The sequence below is a fragment of the Cheilinus undulatus genome, linkage group 16 (genome assembly GCF_018320785.1).
Source record: "Cheilinus undulatus linkage group 16, ASM1832078v1, whole genome shotgun sequence".
NCBI classification, from domain to species: domain Eukaryota; kingdom Metazoa; phylum Chordata; class Actinopteri; order Labriformes; family Labridae; genus Cheilinus; species Cheilinus undulatus.
Genome location: NC_054880.1, coordinates 43,818,635 through 43,842,567, shown reverse-complemented (window position 1 = coordinate 43,842,567; position 23,933 = coordinate 43,818,635). Strand labels below are relative to the sequence as shown.

Below are 23,933 nucleotides of genomic sequence, written 5' to 3'. Positions count from 1 at the left end.
GTTAGTATTCGAATCACCAAGATGGCGGCCCAGCCCTTTGATGTTCCTGGTTAACCTAAAGTTGACTTTACTTGAAACAACACTAAAATGGTTCCTTCACCATGCAATAAAACACTATCTGATAAAGCTTATTATAAGTACATGTACAGTGCCATGAAAAAGAATCTGCCCCCTTTCTGATTCCTGAGTTTTTTGCATATTTATCACACTTAAATGTTTCTGTCACATCCCTGGGTTGAGTTAGTTAAGTTTCTTTTTTCTCTCCTGTTTCCAGTCTTATCATTTCCTGTTTTATTTTGTATACTTACCTTGTGTCTACTTCCTGCCCATCCTTACCTGTTTCTCCACAGCCGTATCACCCTCATGTGTCTCACTTGTGCTGATTGTCTGAGTGGCTGCACCTGCTGACCCCCGGCTGATTGTCCTCCCTCTCCTCGTGTATTTAGTCCATTCACTCCCTTCTCTCTGTGCGAGATCGTCTTGTTTCCCAAGTGTTTATTACCTCTGAGCCTTATTTCTGATAGATTCCTCTTGTTTTTTGACCCATTTTTGATCCTAGAGTTTTCGAGTTCTGCCTGCCGTCTTTTGATACCTTTGCTTGTTTGATTGACCTCCTATGAACCAAACCTTGTTTCTCATTAAACGGACTTGAACCATTTTTCTGTGTCTACATCTGAATCCTTTTGCCTGGCATTTCGTGATAGTTTCGGATCATCAAACCAATTTTAATATTTCACAAAGACAACCCAAGTAAATACAAAATGCAGTGTCTAAATGATTATTACATTTTTCAAGGGGGGAAATAAATCCAAACCTATCTGACCCTGTGTGAAAAAGTAATTTCCTCCTGAACCTAATAACTGGTTGTTCATCCTTGGTAGCAATAACTGAAATCAAGCATTTGTGATAAATGCTGATGAGTCTTTCTCATCGCTGTGGAGGAATTTTGTCCCACTCTTCTTAACAGAATTGCTCTAACTCAGCCATATTGGAGGGTTTTCCAGCATGAACTGCCTGTTTAAGGTCACACCAGCATCTCAATAGGATTTAAGTCCGGACCCTGACTGGGCAACTTCAAAACCTTAATTTTGTTTTTCTTGATCAATTCAGAGGTGGACTTGCTGGTATGTTTTTGGTCATTGTCCTGCTGCATAACCCAAGAGCTCTTGAGCTTGAGGTCATGAACTGATGGTTGGGCGTTGACCTTCAGGATTTTCTGGTAGACAGCAGAATTCATGGTTCCTTCAATCACAGCAAGTGGTCCAGGTAGATTTTAATCACTCTGTTTCTCATTTGTTCTTAAATTTCTTTGGATCATGGCATGATGCATTTCTTTTTGAGATCTTGTAGCCTTCTTGACTTTGTCTGACAGATTCTATTTAACCTTAATTCAACAAATCTGGCAGTAATCAGGCCTTGGTGTGGCCAGTGAAACTGAACTCGGCTTTCAGAGAACTGTGGTTAATCACAGTTAAGTCAGGATTTAACAAGGGGGGCAATTACTTTTTCACATAGGGTCGGATAGGTTTGGATTTTTTTGCCCCCTAAAGAAATTAAATAATGATTCAGACACTGAATTTTGTATTTTCTTGGGTTGTCTTTGTGAAATATAAAAATTGGTTTGGTGATCAGAAACATTTAAGTGTGATAAATATGCAAAAATATCAGGGAACCAGAATGGGTCAAATACTTTTTCATGGCACTGTACTTCACTATCAGGTAAAGTTAATTTAGGAGAGTCTGGATATTTCCATGAATAAATGTCAATATAAAAATAACCGCGCTATTTAAAACAGACCTAACAGTCACAGCTCAAGTAAGCGGAGGCTGTCTTTTGTAACCTCTCAACAATAAAAGATGATGACAAGTGCAGTGACACTGAGAAATGTATGCAAGGATAGAAACCGGTCTGAGAATGAAAACTTGCTGTAAATAAATGTCATGGCTTTGACAAATTAATTTCAAAAACACGCTTTGTAAAGAGGCGTTTTGGAGGGTGCTTGTGACTCTTTCTCCAGGGGTGATGGTTGCCGTTAATCATTTAGAAAAGCGGGGTAACACTGATTTAACATTCCCTCCATTACTTATTCATATAAGAAAAGGAAAACAATCACAAACATGGGCATGATTTGTAGGCTGTCAGTATTTTCTTTCTCTACAGGGAGCCGTGCTGTCAAGTTAATAGATTGACTATCCTGTTCATTTAAACCCACAGTGATATATCTACCCGTATGTTCACAAAATTAGATAAAACTGACAAAAAAATAAATAATGATAATTCAAAGACTTTCAGCTGCAATCATCACTGAGTGTTCTGTCTTCCCTCTGAGTAAATCTTCCCATTCAACATTCATATCTGTTTTATTGAGTTCACGGATGTTCACCCAGGACTGAATCAGTCACATCATACAATAGTACATGTTTAAATGTGTCCTACAGTGAGGGATTGATTCAAGTTGAAGCTGGCAATTAGTTTCATTGATAAGAGTCTGGGCGTGGAGGGATACGGCGAGCACATCTTCTGAATGGAAACAGTCCGATTACTCTCTGTCTGCTGTCTTCACTCCCCTCCTCGCCATTCATCTGCTGATATAATGACCAAAGAAAGAGCAAGACGCCAATCTGTCAGGATGATTCACCATCAATTTAGCTGGCTTGTTTTTTTTTTACAAAGGTCCGCTCCGTGCAGCAGCCGGGTGGACGGACCCGGCAGCCTAACTCCTCTGATAATCTACATATTGATACGTATGATGGCGCAGCGCTGATCAGGAGCGACTGTGAGGAGATGACTTCTTGGAAAAGACTTTAATTTGACTGAGCGCGCTGTCAGAGGGTAATATCTGGGGCAGACATTAACAATGGGATCTCAGACTATCTTATGCAGAGTAATAAGGTGTCCAACAGAATAATGACAAGTTTGGCTTTGTCTAGATTTGTCTTGTTAACTTCTTAGTTTGTTTGGTCAGTTTATTACAGTGTTGGCTGACTGCTGAGGTCAGCCCTTCACATGGGTCTGTATGTGAAGGGACTTTACTTCAAAGCCATATAAAGAGATGCACTAATGGAGGGGTTTAGTTGTACTGAAAGCCGTCGGTAATGGCTGCCTCTACTGCTGTGGTTACCTCTAGCTTTAGCACTCTGTCCATTTTACTAGAACTGAGCCACGTTTCTGGATGAAATAAAGAAGAAAAACAACCCTAAAAGATTTTCATGTTGTGAAATGTTTACGCTCTTCTGCTGACCTGCTACGGCATAAGCATGTGATAGTTACAGGGGAAGGGTAACTAAATGTGTTAATGTTTGTCTACAAAGGCTGCTAGTGGAGTGATTAGCTCGGACTTAGCCACAGCGGCAGTTTGGTCAGAACTGGTCAGCGTTTCTTTAGTAAAACAAGGGCAGAGAGCAACACTGAAAGCCTTTTATGACAGAAAAGATGTTTTCGCTCTTCTGCTCTGCTTCAGCATGGGTTTGCGATCATTATGGTTACGGTTTTCTGCTGTTTCCAGAGGCTGCTCTCGTGGTAGCCATTAGCTCAGATGTAGCTGTAGGAAAGCGGCAGTGAAAATAGAACTACATGGAGCTGAGGAGGTGACATTAACATGTTTATTTTTTTAATAAGTGCACGTGATTCAGTATCTCCCATGTGCATTTTAGTATCTTGTGCGCGTTTTATTCATATCTCGTGTGCGCAAAATAGTGTATACTTATTATGTAAAACCCGCATGTGAGATACGAATAAAACGCAAGCGCAAGATACTGTGAAAACGCGCGTGCAAGATACTAAAACGCGCATGTGTATTAAAAAAATAAACACGTTTATGTCACCTAGGATTTGTAGGACCTGTAGGATTTCTTTTCACAATAAAAGAGTCACACCAAAAGCTTGTCTTGGCACATAAGTTGTTTTTGCAGGTCTCCTAAGTGGCCTTCGCATCAATTTTACATGATGCTACAACAGTAACGCATGTGGACTACGCCATTCGTCGCTCTGATTGCATGTCATGAATGTGACAGAACATTCCTCCAATTACCTGAACATTTTCTGGACATCCATCTGACACGCCAGATGGATGTTTCACACATCCGCTCATAGACAGTTTTGGAAAAGGCAGAGCCTTTGAAAAAAAAAAAAAAAAAAAAAAAAAACTCAGCAAGCGATTGGATTCTGTCACATCTTTATGGGCCAATCAGAGCAACAAAACACGTGACTTAGCCGCTACCGAGGAGTAAACTCCATAGAGAACTGCATAACGCAAACCATGGTGACTGTAGACATGTCAGAACACGACTTTTGTCGTTTTTGAAAGGAAAACAACTCACTGCTGTTCTTTGTTCTTCTTTTAACGAAGAAATGTCATCAAGTTCTGATAAAACTGGCGCTTTAGCAGCATCCACGCTAATGTCTTCCGCCATAATTGCACCAGCCTCTTGTCGCTGCTTGCTTATGTTACAACTCCGCTGCACCTGAAAGTACTGCCCCTCGACACTGATTGGTCCTGTCACTTTCTAACTGGGTCCAAACTGTTCAGACGGGATCTTTGCAAGATGGATTCGCCAGTGAGAAACACGGAAACAGGCGTATCCATCTGCTTGCAAGGTTAGGAAAGTCCTGCTCTTCCCAAACATTTTCAATGGGAGCTTTCCCACATTATTGTGAAACATATTCAGTCAGTCTGGTGTGTCAGGTTAACTATTTCCTGACAACATCACTTTATGTTCTAAACTTTAAAAGTCCTTCAGTTCTCAATTAAGGAGTATAATTACACACCCAAAAAACCAATCACTACGCAAGAACACACAACTCAGTCTGGCATTTCAACAGGCATCCCAGATAATTGAGGTCAGCCATACACTAGGTTTTACCCCAGTTTGTTTAATGTAGCACATGCCAGAAGTTTGATGGTAAGTCTAGCCTTAGATAACAAAAAGGACAACAAGTAAGGACTTTAGTGTTTGGTAGATTATTTCTTTGTTGTAACAATGCTTACACTGTTGGAAAGCCTGTTTATTTCCTTTTTAATTTATGTCACATTTTTAAGGAAAATGCATTTGTGGGATGAGCAGCAGAGCTGAGTATGTCATTGGTGTCCATGAAAAATTTGCCAAATCTTCTCTGCCAAAGCCAAACAGCTTTTTCTGCCAGTTAATGGTGTTTGGTGGATTGGACGATTGAAGATGGAGGAACAAGACATATTGGCAATCTTACTAATAATTAATTTAACAAACAGGAGCCTCAGTAGTGTGTGGAAGAACCATACACAGACACAACAGCCTGGCACTTCCTCCTCATGCTGGTCACCAGCCTGGTCACACATTGCTGTGGGATTGCATCCCATTCTCCAACCAGCATTTGTCGCAAGTCAGCCAGTGTGGTTGTGTTGGTCACTCTGGTCAGCACGCCCACGCTGATCCCACAAGTGTTCAATGGGGTTGACGTCAGGACTGCTGGCAGGACATCCCATCCTCTCTGCTCCCAAACTCTGGAGGTAGACCCAGATAAACCCTGATTGGTGGGGGCCAGCTTGGAGGATAGAGATCAGTTCCAGACCGTTGACATGAAGCTGAAAGCAAGAGTCAATAGCAGCAGTAAAATAAGCTGTTCGACATGAGCAGAAAAGATTTGGCAAAGTTTTCATGGACACAACCCACATACTCAGCTCTGCTGCTCATCCCACAAATGCATGATCCTTACAAATGTGGCATAATTTAAAAGGGAAATAAACAATCTTTCCAACGGTATAAGATTTATTGCAAGAAGCATTGTTACAACAAAGCTCATGCTCAATTCTGTCTCTATGGGTGTAGAATTTTAATAAGGCACAGACTTATTTACCTTTGTTTCAGGTATATACAGCAGGTTAATTTGATATGTGCAGAACTCATATCATAAAAGTTAATTTGGGGCATTAGCTATTAACTGAAGAAACTTTAAATCACTTGAGATGACACTGCACAGAAAAACACACACAAGCAGGCCTTTAATTTGTGCCATCCTCTCTAAATACTCCCTTAACTCATTTATAATCAGAACTGGAATACTGTGTGCTTTACTGGGAGGTACATTCACTCCAAACAGCCCACTGATTTAAGCAATCGGCCCCCTAAGGAACTATTTATACTCAGTTTTAAATGTCGATCATTTACTATAAACTGAAACAAAGATGATTAAAAAAGTAGTGGACCAAAGTAAAAAAATATATATATTAAATACAAACTCAAAAGTGTCACAGTTTGTTTAAAAGATATGTCATGTAATGTATGAACTCTAATGAAAGCTCCTCCCTATTGAAGGCCAAGTCCGTTATGGCGGTGCTTTTCAAACTTTATTTGCCTAAGGCACAGCTGAGATCAGGGGTGTTCAAACTTTTTCCACTGAGGGCCACATACAGAAATATATAAGGATGTTGGGGCCACTTTAATATCTGCAAGGCGAGAATATGACATTCAAGTTAGAAGCAGAATAAAGGAGGAGCTGGGGTGGAGGAGGGTTGCATTAGCAGCTTGCAGAGAGAGCAGCAGAGTGTATTCAGGCAAGAGCAGTTTAAAAAAGGCAGCATGAGAGCGAGTAGCCTGCATAGAGCAAATCAGCTGACAAGGGCTTGCGTTGGATCAGCTGATCGGGGCAAAGCTTGACTCCATGGCCTGCCTTAACTAACGCTAAATGCTCAGTTTAATGGCTAACAAGGCAAACAGACAATAATTTCCAGGTTTTGGGGGATACCAGTCAGATTTCAGGGGAACCTGTATGGCTTTATTTACCACTGGCTCCGCCCCTGGAATATTATTGGCTCTGCTATTTGCTGCCATAACCTATCAGGGAGTTAGAAAACAAGATATTCTTATAATTTTGGTCGCCAATATGTTTACCATGCACAGAGTTGTCCCAGAGTTTAAAGCACTTTTTTGTTGATCCACCTCTAACCCATTATTTAAATGTGTTGCCCATTTAATGCCACATTTTTAGTACTTTTATCCAATTTGTGCTGTTTATTTCTGCCAAATTTTGTCTCATTTTTGCCACTTTTTTTCACCACTTTACACCCATTTTCGACACTTCTTTTTGGTTCTTCTATCTCATTTTTGTTGACTTTTCCCCATTCTGATCTCTTTTAAGAACTTTTTTGTTGATCCTTTTGACACATTTCCACCTCTATACCATTATTTAGATGTGTTGCCCATTTAATGCCTCTTTTTTAGTACTTTCATCCCATTTTTGCCAAATTTTGTCTCATTTTTTGCCACTTTTTTTCCTCCCACTTTAAACCCATTTTTGCTGCTTTTCACCCAATTTGCCACTTCTTTGTTTTTCTTTTTTTTTTTTTTTTTTTACCTCTTTTCAGTTATGTAATTATTCCCCATTACAGTTGTCTGAGTTTACTCTGCTTTATTTCCTGGCATCCTGATGTTTGTGCACATCACAGCTTAGCTTTGAAGTCTGACATTACTTTCCAAATTGTTTAATGTGTCCATCCACATTGTTAACATCTATTAAAAGGTAATTCTGTTTTAAGAAAGGGGGTTTACATTTTTGAAAAAGTATTTTGTTCCGCAGCATAAATAAATAAAAATTGTACTGCTTAATTAAAGATGATTATTATTCAGGTTAAAATTAAAATGGTTATCACAGGTTAACTTTACAGAGGGTCATGATTTTGCTGACCACCATGGCCCCCAGAGCCTCCTGCCACAGTTTAAATTGTGTCATGTCTGATATTAACAGATTCTAATCATAAATAGAGCAGCTGATGTAACAACCTTAGTCCGGTTCATTTCCAGGCAGCAGTCATCAGCTCGTGCTTGTTTGAAATGAGGTGACGTGGCGCCGTTGTGTGGCGTAATGGAAAATTACAGGAGTCTGCTTCATTAGGGTTAACTTTATTAGCCTGTGTGTGGGAAAAATGTTTTAAGTGTGCAAAAGGGAGACGCTGTCAGATGATAAGCCGAATTATGTTGCATAAAATTGAAAAAAACGTTAAATTTATCATAAAAGATAACACCAGTAACACCAGCTTCCTTTGTTATAAAACGATGTATTTTCTTGTTCAGTTTTGAATTATCTCTAAAACGAGGTTAGACCATGTAGCCTAGCTTAATTAGATCGTCAATAACGTAGGTTGATGTGTGTTTTTCTACATAACGTGCCATTTAAGGCCTCTCTAATAGTAGCCTATTGTTCATTCTTTCCTTCGTTTCTTAAGCCTCTTCACCTCTGACCTTTAAATAACTGAAGTCAGGCGATATTCCCGTGTGATTGATGCAGATTGGTGTTCTTCTAGCGAGCTTACACCAGGGGCCGGAGCACATTTCACCAGAAGTAGCTACTCTGAGTTCATCCATCCCATTTCCTGGACCCAGTTCCTGAGGGAGGGACACTCCGAGCAGCCATGGGAAAGTTTCCCCCACTTTTTCCGATGACACGGGATCTTTTTAAAGAAGGCAAACACAAACCGAGCCGCGCGGGAGGACTTAGAGCGACCGTGAGGAGCGGAGGGTGACACTCAGAGAGGACGGGGTGCTGAGGCCGGCGGACCAATAAGGAGACGAGGACGCTTCACGAGAGAGAAAGGTAAGAAGCGTCTCTAATCAAAAAAGTTAAAACTTAAGTCTATTTTCCCTTTAGAGGACACCAACAGACTAACAGAGAAACATCATTTTTAATGTATAGGCTAATATTTTTTATTAAGAATCACGACAAGCCTGCTATGACACTTTTACTGACTTTTTTTGTTGGTTTTAATGGGCCTATTTTTAAAATTTCAGTCAAATATAAGCTATCTGTACTAGTAAAAGTCACCTATAGTGTACAGTATTAATGATCAGATATTAAGGAGAGCAAAATAATCATGTTTGATGAGTTATGTGGCTTTTTTTTTTACTTTTCCTGCTTTTAAAACATTTTCTAAAAATTCTTCAAAACAAAAAAATGCTGATTATAAGTCAATTAGACTTTCAGTGACACTTTTGGTGCGTTATTCTAATATTTCCCCGCATTTAAATCAGTTTTACTGTGATAAACTTTTTAAATAAACTGTGATCCCTTAATTTAAATAAACATTAAACTAGAAGTAATCTTCCATGTGGTAAAGATGACAGTAATCCTCAGGACAATAGTCCCAGAAGTAGACCAATCCGGTTATCTTTCTTTGAGCCCATTCATGGTCCCTGAATCCTCAGTCCATTGTCTCCTCTCATCCTGTCAGAGGAGTTTATATTTTCTCAATCACAGTTTTTTTTATTCTCAGAGAGAAAGAAATAACAGAACAACATAAACAGTCCAAACAAAAGGACAAGTGTCACGCAGTGTCTCAACTCCCCCACACAGGATGTTTATTCAGATGTGTGTATGCATGCATGCGAGTGTGTGAGCTTCCCGATAAGCACCCACTGTCATTTCTCATTATATGGCACATACATATGACCAGATAAAGGCAGCATAGTGACACACAAGTTACTCCACTGTTGACACAGGAGACTTTCCATTCCTGGGATGATGCTACAGCCTCAAAGCCTCTTTCAGTGCCAGTTTACAGGAGCAGCCCTGACTTATATCACCTCTTAACCATGGGTTTGATAAATGGTAAATAGGCTTGAGCTTGTGTAGAGCTTCTCTAGTCATCTGACTACTCTAAGCGCTCTTTAAACCACAGGTCACACTTAACCATCGAAACCCTTTCACTCAAATTTCCGACACTGACGTCAAAGGCTGCATCAGTATTAGTAATCTCATCCATACACATTCACACGTCACTGACGCAGCAGTGGGCCCTAAACAACTCTCTACAGTCACCGAAACGACCTACAATCAGGTGGCTTCTGTGCAGTTTTAGTAATTTCGTGCATTTAAATGAATGTTTCATTTTTTCCTCATGTTCTTAACAATAACCCGACACGCCAGACAGACTACTTCACATGTACAGGATATATTGCATTTCAAGTGGGATACCTCCCATTTTAAGTGTTTGTGAAGGGCAAGACTTTTAAAAAATTCTCAGGAGGTGACTGGACGAACACTCTGTCTGTCATAGTCGGCCAATCAGAGTGACAAGACAGAACAAATAATCAGGCATGCAAAGGTTCGATAGTAACCTGAGCTCAACAGTAAAGCGCAAAAAAAAAAACATTTTCCCTGCCAAGAAAGGCTTTCAGCGTGGCTCTCTGCCGATGTTTTAATAAATACATGATGTCCAGTTCTGACAACACTGCCGCTGTGGCTAAGTCCGAGCTAATCACTCCACTACTGCCTTGTGACAGTAGTTCTCGTTGGTGTTCTGTGGTACGGGTCATCCGAGGCGACCCGGATGATGTCTTGAAGCCCCTTGTCGTTAACGATGTTGATGGTCTGCAGTCTCTGGCGACCCATTAGCGATCGCAGTGGTTAGCTTAGATGTTGTCGTTTTGGGGACAAATCCGGGTCTGCTGGACTGCGCCGGTGTATCTTGGCGTTATGGCTTGGTCCCGTGCTGTTGTTAGCGTCTTTGCCAACATTAGTAACATTAGCTATCATGGCTTGATCCCGTGCTGTGTTAGCGTCTTTGCTAACATTAGAAACATTAGATATCATGGCTTGATCCTGTGTTGTTGTTAGCATCTTTGCTAATATCAGCAACATTAGCTATCACAGCTTGATCCCATGCTGTGTTAGCATCTGTGCTAACATTAGCAACATTAGCTTTCATGGCTTGATCCCGTGCTGTGTTAGTGTCTTTGCTAACATTAGCAACATTAGCTATCATGGCTTGATCCCGTGCTGTGTTAGCGTCTTTGCTAACATTAGCAACGTTAGCTATCATGGCTTGATCCCATGTTGTTGTTAGCGTCTTTGCTAACTTTAGCAAAGACGCGTTTTGCCCGGAGGTGGTACATCAGATTCCTTGTGCTTCGGTGTAAAAACTGTTCATCCAGACTTCCATCAGGCAGCTTTTTAAATCTAAATTTGCCGTGAAGCAGACCTGGGTCTGTCTCTTCACTCATCAACAACATCACTGCTGGCTGCGTTTGACCCGCCTTTAACCTTTTCACCCCAGAGACGTAAACACCTGTGCTGGAGGACTACGGGAGGAAGCTGTTGTCAAGCTTAGTCATGTGACGATATTATGTTATTATTTTTTAATGTGTTAAGATTTCCAGATTAATCACGAGCATTAACGCGTTTATAATGACAGGCCTATTTTCTATATTTATTTAAAGATTATCTAAGTGCATTTTTTTATGATAGGACAGCTGAACAGAGACAGGAAATATGGGAGAGAGTGGGCAAAGATGCCTGAACAGTGCCGGGATGAGGAATCTGTCCCGTGACCAGTGCATCTAGGACTCCAGCCTTTGTATGTTGGCATCCGTTCTACAAACTGAGCTGCACTGCTGCCCCAGGAAGGCCCTTTGAAAAGCTCTTCTCACTCATTACATGAAATTCATCAGTGAAATGAAAACAGTGGTTTATAGTTTAGTAACTATACCTCCTGAAGTGCAGTTTTATTGAAGAAAGCCTCCAGTTCCTACGAAGAAGTCTGCAGTGGAGCTGGACAGAGCTGAGCAGCCTGTCTCTACTCCTCATCTTTAATTACTGCTTTGATTGAGAGTCGTCTAATGGCACAGTTGAAATAGTGTACCTTTAAATCTATTTAAGTTTAATCAGTCCTCATAGACGTGATAACACAAGACTGGTTAAGAGTTAATGTCAAAATTAGAACCTGCTTATAGTTTGACTCTGAAGTAATCATTAATGTTTCCCTCAAGTGATTTTAACTTTGACAAAAGACACGTTTAAAGACGTTTAGATGCACCCATGAGTTTATTTATATACAGTAGAGTGCTTTTAGCAGAGATCTGGGGGTCGGCTCCAGTCACAGTCAGATTTGACTCGGCTTAAATTGATTCATTAAACCCAACCGTAAAAATGAGTGTGACAACAATAACTCTGTTTAAAGATTGAGAGGCCTCTTTTGGACTCCACTTTTACTGTTAACAGTGAAGGAATACACAATTTCCATTCATTTTAAATGTCAGCTTTAGTAGCATGTGTTTCTGCTTTAGTGGGTTTAGTGTATGGAGGCCTTGTTTTTCATGTCTTGATGATGAGGAGCAGGAGCCCAAATGAACAACAGTGTGAGCTCATGGAAGAACTAATAGGGGGGGGCCACAGTTAGATGCACTTTCCCCTGGTATAAAAAGACACCATTGTGCTGCAAAGGTTGGAGAAACTTAGCTCATTGTTGCTTATAGGAATCATTAAACACTTGAGCGTTAGCTGTGCGTTTGTGAAAACCCTCGAGAATGTTGAAGTGGAAATAAAACCTAGCAATTAGGTGTTAAGTGGTACATCGAAGCCAATATGTTCAGCAACGCGTAGCAGTAAATGGAAGGTCAACTATATGGCCTGCATAACAACTACAGTACATTTAGACCTGCAGGAGGGGTGTAATATGAGGTAAGGGAGGTGTTTACCATGTTTACCTCATGGTTCAGGTCACACTGCATGTGTTTTTGTCCGTGCTGCAAATCTTGTGTTTGTCATGGCTGGCTTTTAGCTGCACAAACACAGAAAACTGGATTAAAATGGATAAAAATCACCAAATATGTGAAGTTTAAGAGCAGACATGTTTTTCTGCATCTTATGCATTATTGCTCTAGCTGTGTGATTTATCACCGTAAACATCCTGTTGGTTTGGCCAAAAATAATCTGATCCCAGTTTTTTTAAAATCTTGAGATAATGACTTGTCATGATAACATCTGAATTTCAGTCGTTTTTCAAGATCATGGAAACCAAACTCAATAAAGAAACATCACCAGTTATCTTGTGACAGTGACATTAATCAGTCTAGACTTTCAACCTTAAAAAATGTGAAAAATCTCAAGTCCCCTGGTAAAAATATCTTCATAAAAAAACATTATATCCCTCTGACTACCGGGGGATTCAATTAGTAATAGAATCATGAAGATAAACCTCTGAAGCATTTTATTTCACTCTGTTTAATGGACATTATAGGCAAATTTACATCTTTTCCTTAATACTTCATTAGTTTCTCCTAACTTCTTGGGATAACAGCTGTTGTTTTTGTCATTATAGTGAGGCAATTCCACACGACGTCTGCAAAATTGGTAGAAATGTACATGCTTTCATGGGGAAATGGGGCATAAAATGTAGTTTTTTTTGTCCTATCTCTTTTTCAGTCATATATTTTGAGCTATCCATGATCGGAACTACAGCATATTCATTAAATAAATACACCGCATTCCAAATTATTATGCAAATGATATTTTTCTTTGATTTTCTTTAATAGTCTGTGCATCAAATTTTAATGAACAAACCTCCCAATGATAACAATTTTTTCAAAAACAAAAACCTTAAAATGCACTGCTCCAAATTATTATGCACAACAGAGTTTTAAAACATTTTATAGGTTGTAAAGAACTGATAATGGTCATTCATTAAATTTACAGCATTAGGAGGTTATATTTACTGAAATCAAAGCTATTTCAATCAAAAACTGCTTAACAGGCCAAGTTCCATGTTAACATAGGAGCCCTTCTTTGATATCACCTTCACTATTCTTGCATCCTTTGAACTTGTGAGTTTTTGGAGAGTTTCTGCTTGAATTTCTTTGCAGATGTCAGAATATCCTCCCAGAGCTGCTGTTTTGATGTGAACTGCCTCCCACCCTCATATAGGTCGTTTCCACCGAGCGGTCCGGCTCAGTTCGGTGTGGTACGGCACGCTTTTTTTTTTGGTGTTTCCATAGAGAAAGGGTCCCAAAAAACCGACCCGTACCGTCCCACTTTTCGGCACCCTTCCATAGGGGTGCCAATCTTACCTAACCGTACCAAAAAGGTGGAGCTACACACACAACAATAGGGGCTGCACTGACGTCACTTCAGCACCCGACTCAGCTGCTCGCCTCCGGGCTTCAAACACAGAAGTCTGCTGTGAGAAGTGGACGAAAACGGGAGAAAAATTGACCAATATCTGACTAAATGGGAAATATTTGGACTCGATGGAGATCCTAACTGTTTCCTAGTCTATGGATATTGATATCTGGCCACAAATCAAGTTTCCTGACATTTATCTGGATGATTTTAAGAACACAAAGCAGAGCCTGAAGGCTCACATCAGCCTGATCCATCCGCAATGGATGAGAAACTAAATTAATGCAGAAGTTTTGTGAATACAAAGCCTTTGAACAGTTCATTCTCATCAGTAACTAGTTATTAATCTCCTTCTTACGTTAGATAACCTGTAAAAACATCATTCTGTGGTTGTTGAATGGGCTCATAAAACTTCAGGCTGCAGACTATTTTAAAACCAGATCAGCGCACCCAGGATTTCTGACTTAACCTAGCTTGATTTTAACACCAGCTGAACTTCTACTTTATTTTTAATGCAGCGAATTCTCACAGTACAGCTCTTAACTTGCATATTTTGTCGTATAAACTGTTCTAGACTAGATATATCCACATATTTACGTAGCGTTACGACTCAAACCGTCTCTGTACACGTATTCCATCAGCTGAGGATCTGTACTGACAGCGGTTCACATCATTAAGATGTAGTTATTTTTTAAAAAAGCACTTTCAGCTGAAATAAAGCTGATTACTGCTTATTCCCAACTGATTTCTGTCACTCATCCTTTCTATAACTCTGCAGCTGGAACAGCTGACTCGCGCTGTCAGTGACTTAACATGCATGCTTTTACAGCCCTGCCCACCCATGTGAGAGCACGGGTGTCTGTGGAAACGCAAACTATTTGGGGGTTTAGCATACCAAACCATACCAAGCCGAACTGAATCAAAACGTACCCCCCTGATGGAAACACGGCTACAGATCTTTAGCTTGAGGATGCTCCAAAGGTTCTCAACAGGGTTGAGGTCAGGGGAGACTGGGGGCCACAATATGAGGCACGGTTCTTCTTGTTGTACCATGGAAAAAGTGGTCAGTCAGAAACTCACTATGCTTTGCCGAGGTCATTTTCACACCTTCAGGGACCCTAAAGGGGCCTACCAGCTCTTTTCCCATGATGACTGTCACCTCCTTGCTTGCTCCGAAGCAGAGGTTCCCAACAAGATCTTGTGGAATTATCTTATTATAATGAAAAAAGCAGCTTTGTTATCCCAATATAATTAGATTAATTAAAATTTTGAGAATTTGCTCTATTATCTCTGTGAAACTGAGTCAAATAAAATGTCTGGATGTCTGTTAATGCCCTCAGGAATTCATAAACTTCTGCCATTGTTGAAAACACAAACTGAAAACACTTTTCAGTTCTGGCCCACAGCTCAGCGCCACCTCAGAGGTTGATCTTATCGATTCTTTTACTGAATGAATCCTCCAACAGTCAGAGGGATGTTGATCATTATTTTGTTTTTTCCATTGATACATTTTGACCGGGGGGACTTGAGATTTGTAACATTTTAAAGGACGCCTCGACAGAAAAACAGTTTGAGAAATGTTGGTCTAGATCATCGGTTCACAGAAAAAGCACAGGAAGGAGCACCCTCCAAACAAAAAAACTTTTTTAAGGTGCCCGACGAAATGCTGAGGAAGACTAAGTCAAAACGTGTCCGTTGTGCCTTGCTGCCTTGAATAAAACCACCAAAAAGGACATCTTTGAGTGCTGACACTTCTCCTTTCTAGATCATCGGTTCCCCAACCTGGGTCCGGTTAACCCTAGAGGGAGCGCCAAAGATCTCATGGGGGGTCACGTGGCCCCCCATGAGAGTAGGGTGTATCTGCAGACTCTCAGGATGCAGTTTTAGGACCGCAAATTCAGGACCATAGATCTAAGACCAGAGGTGGGAATCTTTAGGCAGCTCACGATTCGATTATGAGTCATAGAGCTACGATTCAATTCTTTATCGATTATTGAAGCATTTTGCTGCATTTTTTTTTTTTTTTTTTGCATTTCTGTTGTTCTCACTGTGTCAAACATAATAAAAAACATTACATTTACATTTAAAAAAATAGAGATAAATTAAATGTCCACTGTCCTCTAATGGAAGATGTGTGTAAACTGGAAATTTACAGTTGCACTGAACCACAGGTAGCAGCATCTTCCTTCGTAACATTTCATAAATTACAGACATAAAATGTCCTTTTCACAGATGAACAACTGGTAATCTAAATCTTGCTGTTACACACTGCGTGTCAGAGTTCCACCTTTTTGTTCCTGCTATTCCACAGTATGAAATATTTAAATTACTAACCACAGATCTTAGAGCTACAGTCCTGCAGATAGGTACTATTGCCAGCTGCTCTGACATCAAAATTTGACATGCATTTCATTTTTCCCCCCTAAAAACATGAATAGAAACATAATGTATGACGGTGAACTAGGACCACTCTAATACATAAAAAGAGAGGATTTGTTCATTTTGGTTAAAAAAAGTCTCAATACCACATTTTGAAAGTCTTGGTCTTGTCTTGGACTCGAGAGCACTTTTGCTCGGTCTTGTCTCGGTCTTGAACTGGCCGGACTCAGGATTTTCCATCGAGACCGTTCTAGACCAGCACTGATCTGCTATTCTTCTACTTTATTAATGTGATAATAAGGAGAAAAACCTGCTAAAACTACAAATAGCTACACCTGCTAAAACTCTGACATAAGTCTGTCTTATTTATAGTCAGAAATACCTCTGAACACTTACTTTAGGCCTCATTCACCTGACTAATCTAGATAAGCATCTCATTTTCAGATATTTAAAATAATTCCGGACTTGTCGGTGGCTGTTAAATAGTACAAGGATTTATTTTTTACAAGTTAGTTGAACAAATTTGTTAAGATTTGAGATTTTTGCATGTTGTACTTTGAAAGAGTTGCAGACATCTTGTTTTTATCTGTCAAATTTATTTAAAAGAAAACTAAAATTTAAGAGAGATACTCTTTAACTATTAAACCTTGTCATGTTTTTTAAATGGCCTTGTCTTGGTCTCGGTGCACTCTGGTCTCAGGCAAGTCTTGGTTTTTCATTTTTATTTCTTTAAACCAAATGAATGGCCTGAATACACATTTATTTTAATGGATAGAGTATACATAGATCTTTTAGCAAGAATAAATGAAAAACAAATAAAATTGATGTTTAATTTTCCAAGTTGGTCCAGGGGGACTTAGCTTTTCTCAAATTTGATGAGGGGGAGACTCCAAGGAAAAAAAAAAAAGGCTAGGAACCACTGGTCTAGATTTTGAGAAAATAACAGTTGAGAAACAACTCAGAGAATATGGATGTTTGGATGCATGCCTGTGAGAGCTTCTGCACAATTATTCTACTTTTATCCCATAATTAGGAGTAATTTTTGTTCTTTATTGAGATCTGTATGTAATCGTCTGCATGTTTTGGGGTAATAATACTAGTTTTACTTGTTACTAAGTTATTTTTCTCTGATGTTGAGAAGTTAACTGTTTGCAGCAGGAAAGACAGCATCACTATCTTGATGAGATGAATCTCATAAATGACTCATATCATGAGAAAAATGAGTAAATTAATCGTCGTCTCAGAAAAGCAGTGCTGGTTCATTTTCCCATGTATTTAAAAAAGTTAGCTTGATATTATTGGGAGACCAGTGTTGGTATCTCTAGATTTGGAAGTCGAGATCTTGTGAAAACAACCAGAAATTGCTTGTAATCACAGAAAACTGGAGTAAAACAAATGCATTCTAAATGCCTGTTTAGTATTCTGAAGCACATGGTGAATGCTCTCTAGAATTTAAAAACCTTTGTCTTCCACCTGTCTGCAGGAGCAGAGGATGTCCAGAGCTGACTGGTCCTTCCTGGAGCACTTGCTGGAGGAGGGCCAGGAGTATTCGACAGGCATCGGCCGAGTCTGGCTTACCGTACTCTTCCTGTTTCGCATGCTGGTCCTGGGAACCGCCGCCGAGTCTGCATGGGATGACGAACAGTCCGACTTTGTCTGCAATACCAAACAACCTGGCTGCGAGGCTGTGTGCTACGACAAAGCCTTCCCCATCTCCCACTTTCGCTACTTCGTCCTCCAAGTCATCTTCGTCTCCACACCGACCATATTCTACTTTGGATACGTGGCTATAAGGGCGAGGAAGGACAAGAGGAAAGAGGAGGAGAGGGATGAAAAGCAGGCAGAGGAAGGTAGCAGAGGTGGTATTGTCATAGAAAGAGAGAATAATGAGGAGGATGCAGAGGAGAAAAAGGAGGAGGGTGGGAGAGGCAGACGAGCCGACAAAGCTCCTACTGAGGCTCCTAAGCTGAAAGGACGACTACTGTGTGCTTATGCATTCAGCATCCTGTCTAAAGTTCTCCTAGAAGTCGGGTTCATAGTTGGATTGTGGTTCCTTTACGATGGCTTCTTCATCCAAGCAAAGTTTGAGTGCACGGGGTTTCCTTGCCCTCACACAGTGGACTGCTTCGTCTCTCGTCCTACTGAGAAGACCATCTTCACTATCTACACTCAGGTCATCGCCGCCATCTCCCTCCTCCTCAACTTCGTCGAGCTCCTCCACCTTCTCCAGCTCGCCATATCGCATCGGCTGGAGAAGCGATACCGCGCCCAGCAGGAGGACTACCTCCCTCGGTCAGAGCGGGTAACGGCACGAGAGGAGACTCCAGAACTCCCGTCGGAGGCGCCGCAGTCTTATAAAACAGGGAGCCAAGTCGACCTCCCAAACCAGGTTGAGACCGTGTGCTACCACAACCCCTGTGAGAGCTACGGGGATCTAGCCATTGAGGTGAACTGGGGACCTGGGGCGACAGGGAGTGACATTCTGCCCAGCTATGTGAACTGCATGGGGGCAATGAGGACGACACATTCGCCTCGAGTGCATTATAAAAAACATGCAAACCACACAGTGAAGAACACTAAGGGTGCCCATAAAGGACACTCAAAGCAAAAACATTATGTTTGATAAAGTCAAATGTGGAGAGGCGTGGTCTCTGATTGTAAAAGCTCTGTCTGTTTTGATGTTTTTCTTAAAAATGAAATCCTGCACATGACACTTGACCATCAGGCGTATGCGATAAAAACTGAAAGAAAAGATAAGATCAACAAGTATTGCACTGTGTACTTGATGCCTCAGAGGCAGGCTGACAATGAAGCAGAGATTTAGCAGATAAAGGAAGCTTTTTGGAAAAAAATTAAACGTTTTAAGAACGCTCCCTAAGGCACCAAAAAGAAGTCGTCACAATAAGTGATGAAAACAGTCATGAGATGTCTCCGTGTAGCACTTATGGCTGTGGGTGCAGAATGTAAGAATGGAAAAACACAGTGACATTTAAAGCTCACAGGGACTAGGGATCTGTTGCATTTGAGCATATTCCTCTGAGGTTTGCACTGTAACCCCTGGAGTTCTTTGAAGCCCCCCCTCCTTCTCCCCATGGCTGTGGTCATTTGTGTTCACACAGTGGAATGTTCTGGTCTCTGGATCCTGCTCGGCTCCCATGAGGATAATGGCTGCGTGGTCGCTTGCATGCATGCATGCACACATACAAAGTACTTTTGGCCCTTTCGTAGAGTGTGTGTGTGTGTTTTGGTCACTTGTGTTGGGTCATGGACTCAGATGGAGAAGGGAAGCCAAACCATGGGAATTCTGGGATTGCACACTTATCATCGCTTATGACCATAGTGTTTTAGCTACGAGGAAAGGAGGAGGGAGAGGACCACAGCTGAATAATGGAGTCCACATGGCACATTGAATGGACTGAAAGCGGTACAGAAATGTGCAAATAACCCAAAAGGAAATGCCTGTGTGAAAACTGTATTTAATATTTGAACTATTGGGAAGAAATACCAGCAATTCTATTTATTGTTTTGATGAAAATAAAGTCCCATAAATTAGTAATTACATTGTGGATTTCTGAAATAATGCTAAAGAATGTATTGTAGTTTCTGTGTGCTCCTATGCACATTATGGGAGCCCTAAGAGGACACACTTCCAGGCATGTAGGCAACAAAAGAGGCTTGTGCACCCGCCCTTTTCCCCTCAGGCATCAGTGACAACAGAACGACACTGATCAAGTCAGAAGCAGTATAAAGGAAGAGCTGGGGTGGAGGAGGGTTGCAAGAGCAGCTTGCGGAGCTGTGGCCGGGTAAGAGCAGTTTAGATAAGGCAGCATAACAACAATTAGCAGCTTAGAGCAAATCGGCTGGCCGTCAGCCAACGAGGGCTCTGGTGTTGAAGACAGTGCTGGACTCAGTGGCCTGCCTGAACTAACGCTATATGCTCAATTTAATTCCTGACAATGCAGAATAGAAATTTCTAGGTTTTTGGGGGAGCAGTGTTAATTTCGTCAACTAAAACTATGAAACTATTCATTGACAGCCTTTTTTCTATGACAAAAACTAGACTAAAACTAACAAAAATAGATCTGTGTTGACTAAAACTGACAAAAACTTGGTTTCGTTTTCGTCAAGAGTACTAAAACTAGACTAAAATGTCATGTAGTTTTCATCGGACATTCAAAACCCGTGATATTTCTCCACTGTGGGTAAATCTGTCAAAAAACAATGCATCTGTATCTATTCTGTCTCAGCTGTAGAAAGCAGGGACCCCAGGTTTGACAGGGTGCAGAGAACACATGACCATGATTTAATACCAGATTTAGGCTAGAAAATAAATGCTTGGACTAAATGTCAGGACTAAAATGTGAGGACTTTTTATGGACTAAAACTAGACTAAAATGTTTTAAGTTTTTGTCGACTAAAACTAGACTAAAACTGAAAAAGGGTGGAAATGACTAAAATGGAACTAAAACAAAAATGCATTTCATTTAAAGACTGAAACTAAGACTGAAATTAAAAATAGCTGCCAAAATTAACACTGAAAGAGGAGGGGCTGGGGTGGAGGAGGGTTGCGAGATCAGCTTGCAGAAAGAGCAACAGAAGGTGGACAGATAAGAGCAGTCTAGATAAGGCAGCATAACAGCAATTAGCTGCTTAGAGCAAATCAGCCGGCTGTCAGCCAATGAGGGCTTTGGTGATGAAGACAGTGCTGGACTCTGAAGCCTGCCTGAACCAACGCTATATGATCCATTTTAATGCCTGACAAGGCAAATAGACATTTCCAGGTTTTTGGGGGAGGCAGATCAAATTTCAGGGGGTCCTGTTTGGCCTTAACTACCGCTGGCTCCGCCCCTGGAATATTATTGGGTGGGCTTTATGCTGCCGTAACCCATCAGGGTGTTAGAAAACAAGATGCTGTCATTATTTTGGTTGCCGGTACGTTTACCATGTAGTTTTTTGTCATTTGAGTCGGACAAAAACACATAGATTAGATTTTTCAAGAACAGATTATTCTTGTCAAGATGTTTGTTTACAGAATTAGCATGGTAGCCCGGCCTTGAGCTGAAACTGACTGAGAGTCGAAGTACAATACAGTCAAGCACAAGCTTCATGTTGTAATGTGAGCCATATTTCATTTAATTTCTTCAATTTGCTGCAGGCCAATCAAAATTAGGCCACAGGCCTAAACCCAGCAGAAGTAGAAGAGACATTATAGTGTCCATGTCCCTGCAGAAAGATAACCAAACTGTGCTTGTTTTAATTTTTCTAAATCAGAAAACAGGGTAAAAAGTTAAATGCTGAAGTAACTTTTGCAAAAAATGTTGATTAATAAGATTATGCAGAGTTTCATTTATCGTTGTTTTGGTAGTCAGTACTGTTATAGAATTAGCACACTGCTGTAGGGTCACAATAAACACAAAAGAGGATAATAGACAAAGCAAGGGAGAGAAGGTCATCTACGAGCTAAACCTCTGGCTTATGCATGAAGACTAGGGCTGTTGAAATATAATTCTTGATTGTAATTAATATCAGGGTTTCTGTAGTTAATTACAATTAAGCACAACGATTCTTTTCCCATTTTAGAATGGCACTCTCTCGTGACCGTCTTAACCTAAGGGTAGCTGACTTCCTGTTTGTATACAGACATGCTTTATAAGGAGATGGCAGATTTGAACTCCAACATAACCACGGATAAAAGAGCATGCAATGGATTTTAAAGGAAACACAAGGTGCAAATGACTTTAACTTGTCCACTGAGCTGTTAGTTTTTAAAGGAGACATATTTTACTCTTTTAAGACAAGTTTATATCGGTCTCAGAGGTCCCCAAAACATGCCTGTGAAGTGTGTTGCTAAAAAAACACTCCAGTATAGGAATTTTGCATGTCTAAAAAGCCCTCTGTTGTGTCTGTGGCTTTAAATGTTACTGATCTGTCTGACTCCGCCCCTGACCACACCCCTCTCAGGAAATGGATGTGCCACTCCTGATGTTACAATGTTACAGACTGGGAATTGAACCAACAATCTCCCAGACCAAAGTCAGCAGGGTAACCACTGAACTATCCAGAAAGGATAGTTGGGGGAGGGCCAACTGAACCTGGGGGCGGGACTAACTCCCCACATGAGGTCATGAGGGTAAAATCGGAGAACTGTTTGTTTCAGCACACATTTTCTGAAAGGCTGAGAAAGAGAGGGGAAGAGGGAATGGATTTTTCTGGTACTTGATGGGACTGTGGACAGGTCATGGGCAAATATTTTTGTTAGAAAACTTGGAAAAGTGATTTTTGCATAATATGTCCCCTTTAAAATAAAACTAAGGGGCAGTGGTGGACTTCTTTTACATCTCTGCTGCAGGGAGACGCTGACACGGCTTAACAAAGTGTGCTAAAAGGCCTGATAAAGCATGAGATTAATTGCGATTTAAAAAAAAATTACAGCACTGATTGTGGACCTTGATTAATCGTGATGAATGTAATTTAACTTGATAGCCCTAAGGCGGACACAAACTATTACACAACAATACACAACATGGGTAAGTGAGTCAGCTGGATCTCTGTCCTCGTCCTTTCTTGACTGATTGGCTGAACGGCGATCCCAGCCTTCCTTTGAGTTCAGTTTTAGTTCTATCTATAAATCAATGGCTAGTTGAATTAAATTTTGGCTTTTGAGTCTAGTTGCACCAGTGTAGACACTAATCTATAGCTGAAAATCCGTGCAAATGTCTCATAATAGCTGATGTACCTTATACTGTGAGGTATACATGTTGAATTGTTACTGACTACAACACAGTATTTAAATGTGAATTAGTTGGTCAAAGTGCATGAAACAGAGGCTGAGAATCCCTCAAGAATGAATGTCATGGAAACAGCTGGGAGGAAAAGGGGATAAGACACGCCCACTTCCTCTTTCCTCCCTGCTGTCTCTTGTCAGCTCCATCATTCAGTCCATGCTGCTTTTCAGATCCGAGTGTTGACCACAATGTCAGAACCATTTAGCTTAGACTTACCAGAGCTACCTGAGTGTGAAACGACAGTAGAAGCTCAACATTTCACAAGATACAAAGCCTTTAAAAAGTATTCACCCCTTGAATGTTTTACCCTTTTACTGATTTTATAAATCAACCATGGTTGATGTTTTTTTTTTCTTTTTTAAGAGCACTTTCATTTCTACAAATTAATGTCCATGCAAATGTAATGCAATTTTTGGGCTAGGCAGTAGACTATGGCTACACACTTTAGCAGCATCAGAAGACCTGTTCTTAAAGGAGCCCGAGGTGTGAATGAAGGAGGCAACAGACAGTATTTGAGGGTTGTTGTTTTTTTTTTTTTTGTAATGTATTCAAAGGAAATGGGCAGATAAATAACAAAATAATAAACAACAATAACCAAAATGTTGCAGGTGAGTATTATGGGTATTTGAGTTTAAGTTCAGAAACTGCAATTAATAGTTTCATTAGAGCAGGAAGGAAAAAAAAAATCCAGAATCTGTTGTGCAGTAATTGTTCCAGGTTCACGGTAAGGAAACGCAATTAATCTATGTCAGTCCAAATGTTTATGAGTGACAGCAGGAATTAAAATAAACAGTTCTGCCCTACTGCACTTTCCAGCTCTCCGTCTAATGGAGTTGAGTTGCGATACTGTTGAGATGATAGTTGAGGTGATAGTCGAAGTGAAACCAGTCCAACACAAAAACCTG

At 40.6% G+C, this 23,933-nt stretch overlaps 1 protein-coding gene across 1 annotated transcript; it reads left to right on the top strand.

The window, feature by feature from the left end:
* The first annotated feature begins 8,411 nt into the window (after window positions 1-8,411).
* On the top strand, window positions 8,412-20,681 carry gja4 (gap junction protein alpha 4). Its single transcript, XM_041809963.1, has 2 exons — window positions 8,412-8,566; window positions 17,727-20,681. Exon 2 carries the CDS (start codon window positions 17,736-17,738, stop codon window positions 18,864-18,866), a length of 1,131 nt encoding a protein of 376 aa, XP_041665897.1. The 5' UTR covers window positions 8,412-8,566; window positions 17,727-17,735; the 3' UTR covers window positions 18,867-20,681.
* The last annotated feature ends 3,252 nt before the right edge of the window (window positions 20,682-23,933 follow it).